Source organism: Monodon monoceros, unplaced genomic scaffold (genome assembly GCF_005190385.1).
Source record: "Monodon monoceros isolate NGI ecotype Baffin Bay Population unplaced genomic scaffold, NGI_Narwhal_1 Super_Scaffold_3, whole genome shotgun sequence".
NCBI lineage: Eukaryota > Metazoa > Chordata > Mammalia > Artiodactyla > Monodontidae > Monodon > Monodon monoceros.
The window spans coordinates 64,031,262-64,042,375 of record NW_021703780.1 but is presented as its reverse complement, the minus strand read 5'-3'; the positions used below and the strand labels follow the sequence as shown (position 1 = coordinate 64,042,375).

General features: G+C 41.8%; 1 protein-coding gene, 1 non-coding gene and 1 pseudogene across 2 annotated transcripts in view; 1 reads left to right on the top strand and 2 right to left on the bottom strand.

Moving 5' to 3' along the window:
- CCDC36 (coiled-coil domain containing 36) overlaps positions 1-11,114 on the bottom strand; it is a 28,044-nt gene that overhangs the window by 4,129 nt on the left and 12,801 nt on the right. Inside the window, exons 4-5 of the mRNA XM_029241670.1 lie at positions 5,180-5,228; positions 4,899-4,986 (exon numbers count right to left, since the gene is read on the bottom strand). Coding sequence (XP_029097503.1) covers positions 4,899-4,986; positions 5,180-5,228 — 137 coding nt within the window. The remainder of the gene's footprint in view (positions 1-4,898; positions 4,987-5,179; positions 5,229-11,114) is intronic.
- LOC114906819 lies at positions 966-1,556 on the bottom strand (annotated as a pseudogene).
- TRNAG-CCC lies at positions 1,709-1,781 on the top strand. The gene has a single exon. It is a non-coding gene; the product is annotated as a tRNA-Gly (tRNA).

Here is an 11,114-nt window from a genome sequence, read left to right as displayed (position 1 = left end):
GTGTTTACTTATATTTCAAGTACTGGATTCCTGCCCCTAAACTCAATTAGTGAAATATTTTTCCAGACATCCATGTTGATATTTGTAGTAGAAAGCAAATGTAATTGTCCTACCCTAGTTGAGTTCCTAAATATCAATGTTTCTTAGGAACAGAAAATGAGGAAGGCAAGCAAAGTGTTCAATTCTAGATTCAGTACTCAGTAAGCATCAGTCTGTGGTCCCACATATTCTTTCTTGGTCCTTGGGAAACATATGTTCAGGGTCTTCTCCTTTAAAGAGCTTTTGTATTGAGGTATTACTTCCAAAGTCTATTGAATTTTTTCTTTTAAAAACTATAACAGGGGCTTCCCTGGTGGCGCAGTGGTTAAGACTCTGTGCTCGCAATGCAGGGGGCACAGATTCGATTCCTGGTGGGGAATCTAAGATCCTGCATGCTGCATGGCGCAGCCAAAAACAAAACAAAACTATAACAGTATAAACAGGCATACAATGAAAAATGATCGAATCTCTCCCATGAAGATCTTGGTCCCGCTTCCTGGATTTAACGTTAAGAGCAGTTTCTGGAATTTTGTATCAATACATGTGCATATCCACGTTTAGGTAATAGATCCTGTGTGTGTGTGCACATGCAAGCGTGCGTGTGTGTGTGTGTGTCTTCTCTAGAAGGAGACTCATTTCATTTCTGCTTTGTCTATAAACAAATTTTTAGCTTTTTAGTAAAAATGCCGTTTAAAATCCACTTCCATATTCTGGACAATATCTCTAGTTTCTTTCTCCCTCCCTCCCTCCCTTTCTTTCTTTCTTTTTTTTTTTCTGCAAAAAGCTTTATTGTTTCCATTTGGTCCAAGGCTTGGGAGAGGGGTCCAGGGTGGTTAAAAAGCTGCCTAGTGGCTGCAGAGAGGGGCTTCAGGCAGAAGCCCTGACACCAGAGGGGCTCCTCAGAGGCCGCTGGGCTCTGGAGGCTCTTAGTCATGCTTGAGGGTGAGCCTTTCGAAGAGATACTGGCCCAGCCCAGCCTGGGGACCAGCCAGCCTGGGGAGATTAGTCAGGTGGTCGCCATCTTCTTGATGAGCTTCACCTGCTCCTCCAGGAAGCAGCTCTCCCGGAAGTCACGGAGGTGGGGGCCTGCGCAGGCAGAACCCAGGGCGTGCAGGTCCACAAGGACCTGGTTCAGGTTCTTCTCCCTGAGCATGGCGGCTTCCATAGCGTCCTGGGTTTTACCCCACTCATCTTGAGATAGCTTCGGCCGCTGTGCTGGTTTTGCCTTTTCAAGAGACACTCGGCGCCCTCACGATTCTCCTCAGCCAGTTGACAGAAAAAGTGGCCCATGCCCTCCAGAGCTACATCATCACTACCAGAGAGAGGTAGGTGTAAGAGGCCTGCAGATGCATGTTGACCAGGCAGTTGACGGTAGCCTCTACCTTGGTGGAATAATTCTGACGAATCCGGGAGCTCATGGTTGATGGGTAATAAGGAGTTAAGCTCAAAAAATGGTGTTGCCTGGTCCCGGTGGCCGAGGATAGCTGAGTGGCTGATTGAGAAGGTTGTGACTGGAAAAAAGGATGGGGGTTGGTCAGAGTTTGGAGCAAGGGGCATCCCTGCATCTGTTCCATCCAAACACTGTTGAAGTAAGAGACAGATCTGAGGGACCGCTGAGTGCACTGCCAATAGCTCTGTTTTCTTGTGAAGATGATTTTGTTTAGGGACTTCCCTGGTGGTCCAGTGGGTAGGACTCCGCACTCCCAATGCAGGGGGCCCAGGTTCGATCCCTGGTCAGGGAACTAGTTCCTGCATGCATGCCGCAACTAAGAGCCTGTGTGCCACAACTAAAGATCCAGCCTGCCACAACTAAGACACGGTGCAGCCAAAATAAATAAATTAATTAATATTTTTTAGAAAAAAGATGATTTTGTTTGGCTTGAGGCGTCCCAGCGTCCCAGCACTGGAGCTTACAGGCTGTTGGGTGGGGCCAGGTCTCGGTGCCATGGCCGCAAAATGTCTGCCTCCAGACAGAGTTCACGTCCCTGCTATGTCCACCACCAGCTTTTATGACCCCAGAGAGAGCCATAGCCACCCCCGCCCCCTGCCTCCCCAGGAGACCCTCCAAGACCAGCAGGTAGGTCTGGCGCCGACTTCTGTGAAGTCACTGCTTTTGCCCTGGGACACCGGTGCGTGCAGGATCTTGTGCACACCCTCCAAGCGTGGAGTCTCTGTTTTCCCCAGTCCTGTGGCGCCTGCAATCAAGCCCTGCTGCCCTTCAAAGCCAAATGCTCTGGGGGCTCTTCCTCCCCATGCCAGACCCCTAGGCTGGGGAGCCTGGCACGGGGCTCGGAGCTCTCACTCCTGTGAGAGAACTTCTGTGATATAATTACTCTCCAGTTTGTGGGTCGCCCACCCGGGTGGTATGGGATTTGATTATATTGTGAGTGCGCCACTCCTACCGTCTCGTGGTTTCTTCTTTATGTCTTTGGATGTAGAATATCTTTTTTTGGTAGATTCCAGTCTTTTTTTATCGATGGTTGTTCAGCAGTTAGTTGTGATTCTGGTGTGCTCATGAGAGGAGGTGAGCTCAAGGTCCTCCTACTCGCTGCCACCTTGTCTCTGTCCTCGAAGATGATTTTGTTTATTTCTATTTTAGTGATTTGACAAGGGCTCCATTGAGATGAGGTCATATTCTGATGCTTTTCCACTAATGGCCAGTGATTCTCCTTTAACTCTAGTTTTGCTCTCCCTGCTGTGCTAATGAAAGCCGCCTGAGAAAGGGTCTGGAAGCCTCCATGTACAAGAGGAGTTTGCTCAGTCCCCCTTTTTCTCAGGATACCCTTCCCAATTTTCACTGACTGATCTCACTCCTCCACAAGATGTGTCCTGGAGCAAACTATGTGCACATAAGCAGTACCTTGCTGTTTTCATTTAACAATTAATAAATATTTCCATTCCAACATGGTTCATATAGATGGACCTCATTCTGCTCAACAATTATATGTGCCTTGCTCAGAAAGGCATTTCTCACTCTAAAATTATAAAAATGTTGCTCATGCTTCTTACAGTTCTTTTAATGATTTAATCACCACACAATATATTGATTCATATGGAATTAATTTTGACGTATGGAGTTATCTATTTTCCAAAAGAGTCATTCTCTGATTTTGATAGTGGCCCCTCCTTTTTATTCTCCTAATGACCATATTTTTCAATAGAACTTATATGTATTAGGTGAAAGTACTGCTTTCTACTAATTACCCCACCTAAACCCAAGACAAAGTGAGATGTGGATGCCCTTGGTAATTTATTCTATTACTCTGGTCCTTGGTGTCCTCAGCTGAAGAAGAAGAGGAGTTAGGTTAGATGGCCTTGAGTGATCCTTCTCGTTGTACAGGCAGAATGTGACTGGGGAAAGATTTCATGACCTCATTCTGTGAAGGTATGAATTACATAATAACCCAAGACAGTGCTTTCACATAGTATCTTCCTTCTTCCCTTACAAGCACAGTGAGTGCATACTGAAAGCCTGCAGAATGCACTGACTGGCAAGTTCAGTGCTCTGGGCTAGCTGGACTGGGCCTAGCTATATGACAGGGGATTTGCCTGGTTCCTCTCTCAATGACTAACTTCCTGCTCCTGATCACTACCTACCAAGAAAGGGAATGATTCTGGACAGGCTCCTTGTGCCTATTTTTAAGAACAACCTGGCTTTTAATTAATGTAGTGCCACAGTGTTTGTTACTGTTTGCCTTATCAATGTGGCTCTCTTGAGTCTTAAGCTCTGAAAGTTAAGAAACCGTCAGGGGTGAAGGATCAGGATCCCCATGCCTACTATAAGCCAGACTCAGTTCTACTCCTCTCTCTGCCTTCATTCTGTGTTGGGGCCTTGAGCACTTCCATTCCCTATTCTGGGCCTTAAATGCCACACATTTGCTGCAATTCTCCTTTTTGTACTTCACCCAGTTTTAAACATAACAAGTAAAGAGAGTGCTTTCCTTGCACACTTAAAATGAGTTATTTCCAGAACTGGTTTCCAAGCAGATGCACAGTTGCCCTGTGTGTGGGATATTCAGGTTGGAAGCCAGCAGACAGTACAGTGCTTCTTTGTAGACAGATGGGGATTAATTTCTAAGTTACACAAAGGCATTACTTTTTGTAAATCATGAGCAATCCATCCCATGGCATTTGAATAAGTTGACTTCAATTTGTTTAAAATAAAAAATAAACACACAGACAAATGCAAACAAGTGCACATGCAGTCATCATCTTGCTGTTTAGCTGAGAAGCTGTTGGTTCCAGGGAAGTGTTCACCTAAGGAGACGTGTGTAATGGTCAAATAAGGGCCTGAACCATGGTTTCACCTAAATGTAAATCACTAATTGGCAGAGCAGAGGACTTTACAAACCACAGACTGTAACTGAAATTGAGAAAGATGCTGTGATTCACTACAAAACAGCTCTCATTGAAATGAAGGAAGCAAGAAGAACAGTAGGTGACTAGAGTATTTCTAACTCCTAAAGGAGCACTGTCTTTATTTCTAAGTCCTAAGGGAGCAAGAGAGCCTTTATAGACAGCACAGCCAGCAATTCATTTGAGAACCAGGGATGCCCTTGATTCACTTCAAGCAGTGAGATGAGAAACCTGGTTGAACTATCTGTCCTGAGGCAGCAGGGTTACTGGGTGGAGGATTGGTGCTCCAGAAAAGGCATAGAGGGACCAGGGCATTCCCATATAGAGGTGAAGCCCACTACCTAGTTCAGCTCCACATCTCTTCAGGGCTAATCTTATGTACCCATTTTCTCATTTGAAACACTGTATGGAACCTCACCACTGGCAGAAATCTGGCTAGGGTCAGAAATCACATTCACTGCTCACCAGTGCCCCCTACTGATAACCTTAAACTCGACACTCACATGTCTTGGCCACAGTTTCCAAAGAATCCAAAATAGATTGGCTTCTGGAATTGAGATGTTCCTCAAATTTTTCCACAGATGTCTGTAACTTAAGAAACCCAAAATTAGGAAATAATTCACAGACTGTTGCCTTATTTTATTAACTTGGTGAACTGTCATTTAATGATAAAAAAGGGTAGTTAAAATATTGCTATTCTACACGAACAGAAGTCAATACAATATAATTATTAAACTTCTTAAAATGCAAGATGTTCTAATGCCTTGAAATGTGGCATACTTACCCTGTTAATGCTTTCTTTGATATGGGAAATGAAATTGTATAGAGTCTCACTAAAATAGGAGAGAAAAAAGAAAGTAAATCTTTGCGAAATATTGAAACAGTATGTAACAGAATTGATTCCATAAATATGGCTGGACTCTACCTAGTGCAGCATCAAAACGGTGCTTGATCAGAGTTGAAGACTCAACTCTGAGAAACCTTAGTGCCCAGATGGAAAAAAGGAGAACACTGACTTTTCCTGATAATTTCCAAAGCAAAACACTTTTTTGTTTTTTTAAATTTACTCTACATGGATCTTAAATGAGGTTGCATTTTAGCAATTCAAGTGGTTACTACAGTAGAACAGACCAGCTTTCATTTTTATGGCAAACATGGCTTCAGAGGATAGTGACTTCTTTCTGATAGCCCCAAATTCCTGGATACATCTTAATCTAATGACTATTATTTTGACAGTAAGAATGAGATAATATAGAGACAGTTCTGGGAACAATATTAATTTCTAATGAAAAAGAAATTTTCACAATTATTCCTCAAATAAATATCCCTCTTTTGAAAAAAATCAGACAAGGGTCGTCATTAAAAACTTTTACAGATTTTTGTTTTTTTAATCTATACAAATGCAAATATCTTTTTTTTTTTTTTTTTTTGGTGGTACGCGGGCCTCTCACTGTCGCAGCCTGTGCTCTAGAGAGTGCAAGCCACAACTACTGAGGCCACGTGCCACAACTACTGAAGCCCACACACCTGGAGCCCATGCTCTGCAACAAGAGAAGCCACCACAATGAGAAGCCCATGCACCTCAACGAACAGTAGCCCTGGCTCACCGCAACTAGAGAAAGCCCACATGCAGCAATGAAGACCCAATGCAGACAAAAGAAAAAAAGAAAAAAAAGAAAACACAGGAAGATCCCACATGCAGCAGAACAACTAACCTCGTGCACCACAACTACTGAGCCTGCACTCTAGAGCCTGTGAGCCACAACTACTGAAGCCTGTGTGCCTAGAGCCCATGCTGCACAACAAGAGAAGCCACTGCAACGAGAAGCCTGTGCACTGGAACGAAGAGTAGCCCCTGCTCGCCGCAACTAGAGAAAGCCCACGCGCAGCAACAAAGACCCAACACATCCAAAAATAATAAATTAAATAAATAAATTTAAAAAGAAAGAAAGAAAATACTCAAAAATAGAGCAGAGTTAGTGGTGGTTCACGGAGTAAGTTGATTCAGAGGCAGACTTGAAAATCTGACAGACCCAAGATCTCTGCCCAAAACTCCCACTCAGTTTAGATGTGCTCCCTTGGATGGAGTCTCTCCTGACGCACAGGCTCCGGACGCGCAGGCCCAGCGGCCACGGCCCACAGGCCCAGCCGCTCCGCGGCACGTGGGGTCCTCCTGGACCGGGACACGAACCCGCGTCCCCTGCATCGGCAGGCGGACCCTCAACCACTGCGCCACCAGGGAAGCCCACAAGTATCAATTTTTGAACCCCAATAGGACAACTCTTCATACCAAAGTCTTATGGATGCTCCAAAAGACTATTTTTTTTAATTTTTTAAATCTATGTGTAATATCATGTCACATGCAAAGAGTGACAGTTTTACTTCTTTTCCAATTTGTATTCTTGTTATTTCTTTTTCTTCTCTGATTGCCGTGGCTAGGACTTCCAAAACTATGTTGAATAATAGTGGCGAGAGTGGACATCCTTGTCTTGTTCCTGATCTTAGAGGAAATGCTTTCAGTTTTTCACCATTCAGAATGATGTTTGCTGTGGGTTTGTCATATATGGCCTTTACTATGTTGAGGTAGATTCCCTCTGTGCCCACTTTCTGGGGAGTTCTTGTCATAAATGGGTGTTGAATTTTGTCAAAAGCTTTTTCTGCATCTATTGAGATGATCATATGGTTTTTATTCTTCAGTTTGTTAATATGGTATATTACATTGATTGATTTGCGTATACTGAAGAATCCTTGCATCCCTGGGATAAATCCCACTTGATCATGGTGTATGATCCTTTTAATGTGTTGTTGGATTCTGTTTGCTAGTATTTTGTTGAGGATTTTTGCATCTATATTCATCAGTGATATTTGTCTATAATTTTCTTTTTTTGTAATATCTTTGTCTGGTTTTGGTATCAGGGTGATGTTGGCCTTGTAGAATGAGTTTGGGAGTGTTCCTTCCTCTGCAATTTTTTGGAAGAGTTTGAGGAGGATTGGTGTTAGCTCTTTTCTAAATGTTTGATAAAATTCACCTGTGAAGCCATCTGGTCCTGAACTTCTGTTTGTTGGAAGATTGTTAATCACAGTTTCAATTTCATTACTTGTGATTGGTCTGTTCATATTTTCTATTTCTTCCTGGTTCAGTCTTGGAAGGTTATACCTGTCTAAGAATTTGTCCATTTCTTCCAGGTGTCCATTTTATTGGCATAGAGTTGCTTGTAGTAGACTCTTATGATGCTTTGTATTTCTGTAGTGCCCATCATAACTTCTCCTTTTTTATTTCTGATTTTATTGATTTGAGTCCTCTCCTTCCTTTTTTTTTTTTTTTTTCTTTGCGGTACGCAGGCCTCTCACTGCTGTGGCCTTTCCCGCTGCGGAGCACACGCTCTGGACGCGCAGGCTCAGCGGCCATGGCTCACGGGCCCAGCCGCTCCGCGGCATGTGGGATCTTCCCGGACCGGGGCACGAACCCGTGTCCCCTGCATCGGCAGGCGGACTCTCAACCACTGCGCCACCAGGGAAGCCCTCTCCCTCTTTTTTTTGATGAGTCTGGCTAAACGTTTATCAATTTTGCTTATCTTCTCAAAGAACCAGCTTTTAGTTTTATTGAGTCTTTGTTATTGTTTTCTTTGTTTCTATTTCATTTATTTCTGCTCTGATCTTTATGATTTCTTTCCTTCTACTAACTTTGGGTTTTGTTTGTTCTTTTTTCTCTAGTTCCTTTAGGTGTAAGGTTAGATTGTTTATTTGAGATTTTTCTTGTTTCTTTTTTAAAAATTATTTATTTATTTATATAGGGCTGTGTTGGGTCTTCATTGCTGTGCACGGGCTTTCTCTAGTTGTGGCAGACGGGGGCTACTCTTCATTGTGGTACACAGGCTTCTCATTGCAGTGACTTCTCTTGTTGTGGAGCACAGGATCTAGGTGCATGGGCTTCAGTAGCTGTGGCACGTGGGCTCAGTAGTTGTGGCTTGCAGGCTCTAGAGCGCAGGCTCAGTAATTGTGGCACACGGGCTTAGTTGCTCCGCGGCATGTGGGATCTTCCTGGACCAGGGCTGGAACCCGTGTCCCCTGCATTGGCAGGTGGATTCTTAACTACTGCGCTACCAGGGAAGTCCCTCTTGTTTCTTGAGGTAGGATTGTATTGCTATAAACTTCCCTCTTAGAACTGCTTTTGCTGCATCCCATAGGTTTTGGATCGTCATGTTTTCGTTGTCATTTGTCTCTAGGTATTTTTTGATTTCCTCTTTGAGTTTTTCAGTGATCTCTTGGTTATTTAGTACTGTATTGTTTAGCCTCCATGTGTTTGTGTTTTTTACGGTTTTTTCCCTGTAATTTATTTCTAAGCTCATAGCGTTGTGGTCAGAAAAGTTGCTTGATATGATTTCAGTTTTCTTAAATTTACCGAGGCTTGATTTGTGACCCAAGATGTGATCTATTCTGGAGAATGTTCCACGTGCACTTGAGAAGAAAGTGTAATCTGCTGTTTTTGGATGGAATGTCCTACAAATATCAATTAAATCTATCTGGTATTGCGTCACTTAAAGCTTGTGTTTCCTTATTTATTTTCTGTCTGGATGACCTGTCCATTGGTGTAAGTGAGGTGTTAAAGTGCCCCACTATTATTGTATTACTGTCAATTTCCTCTTTTATAGCTGTTAGCAGTTGCCTTATGTATTGAGGTGCTACTATGTTGGGTGCATATATATTTATAATTGTTTTATCTTCTTCTTGGATTGATCCCCTCATCATTATGTAGTGTCCTTCTTTGTCTCTTGTAACATTCTTTATTTTAAAGTCTATTTTATCTGATATGAGTATTGCTACTGCAGCTTTCTTTTGATTTCCATTTGCATGGAATATCTTTTTCCATCCCCTTGCTTCCAGTCTTTATGTGTCCCTAGGTCTGAAGTGGGTTTCTTGTAGACAGCATATATATGGGTCTTGTTTTTGAATCCATTCAGCAAGCCTGTGTCTTTTGGTTGGAGCATTTAATCTATTCACATTTAGGGTAATTATCGATATGTATGTTCCTATTACCATTTTCTTAATTGTTTTGGGTTTGTTTTTGTAGGTGCTTTTATTCTCTTGTGTTTCCCACTTAGAGAAATTCCTTTAGCATTTGTTGTAGAACTGATTTGGTGGTGCTGAATTCTCTTAGCTTTTGGTTGTCTGTAAAGCTTTTGATTTCTCCATCGAATATGAATGAGGTCCTTGCCAGGTAGAGTAATCTTGGTTGTAGGTTCTTCCCTTTCATCATTTTAAATATATCATGCCACTCCCTTCTGGCTTGTAGAGTTTCTGCTGAGAAATCAGCTGTTAACCTTATGGGAGTTCCCTTGTATGTTATTTGTCGTTTTTTCCCTTGTTGCTTTTAATAATTTTTCTTTGTCTTTAATTTTTGTCAGTTTGATTACTATGTGTCTTAGCATGTTTCTCCTTGGTTTTATCTTGCTTGGGACTCTCTGCGCTTCCTGGACTTGGGTGGCTGTTTCCTTTCCCATGTTAGGGAAGTTTTCGACCATAACCTCTTCAAATATTTTCTCAGGTCCTTTCTCTCTTCTCCTCCTGGGACCCCTATAATGTGAATGTTGGTGCACTTAATGTTGTCCCAGAGGTCTTTTAGGCTGTCTTCTTTCTTTTCATTCTTTTTGCTTTATTCTGTTTCATGGCAGTGAATTCCACCCATTCTGTCTTCCAGGTCACTTATCCATTCTTCTGCCTCAGTTATTCTGCTATTGATTCCTTCTAGTGTGTTTTTCATTTCAGTTATTGTATTGTTCATCTCTGTTTGTTTGTTCTTTAATTCTTCTAGGTGTTTGTTCTTTAATTCTTCTGGGTCTTTGTTAAACATTTCTTGTATCTTCTCGATCCTTGCCTTCATTCTTTTCCTGAGGTCCTGGATCATCTTCACTATCATTATTCTGAATTCTTTTTCTGGAAGGTTGCCTATCTCCACTTCATTTAGTTGTTTTTCTGGAGTTTTATCTTGTTTCTTCATCTGGTACATAGTCCTCTGCTTTTTCATTTTGTCTATCTTTCTGTGAATGTGGCTTTCATTCCACAGGCTGCAGGATTGTCCAAAAGACTGACTTTAAAAGAAGAATTTGATAGAACCATTTGGAAATCTACAAACCTTATGGTTTTATGAATAAGATTAAGACATTACCTGAAAACAATAAAAATATTAAAATGAAAAAATTAAGGATGAGAACAGAATGCTATTAAAGTATAAAAGCAGAGACTAAGAAAGGGAACTTATAAATTAAAAATAGCAGAAATTAAACAAATAGAATAACTAGAAGACACAGTATGGAAATATGATGGAAAATAGAGCAAAAGGCAAAGAGATGAAAAATAAGTAGGTAGTAAAAAAAAAAAAATTAGAGGATCAATGCAGGAGATTCAATGCATGCCCAAAATTGCAGATCCAGGACAAAAGAAGAGTGAAAAGGAGGTTTTCAAAGATATAATAAAAGAAAAATTCCCCAAACCAAAAGACACAAGTTATAGGTCAAAAGTAATTCCCGAATGCCCAGGGCTATGACAAGGCACATCAAACCACATTGCTGTAAAATTTCCAAACTCTAAGGATAATGAGAAGATCCTAAAAATTTCCAGAAATAAAAAAGCAAGTGACATACACAGGATCAGGAATCAGAATGGCAGCAGACCTCTTAAAAGCACACAGAGAGCTATAAGACAATGGAGCAATGCTTTAC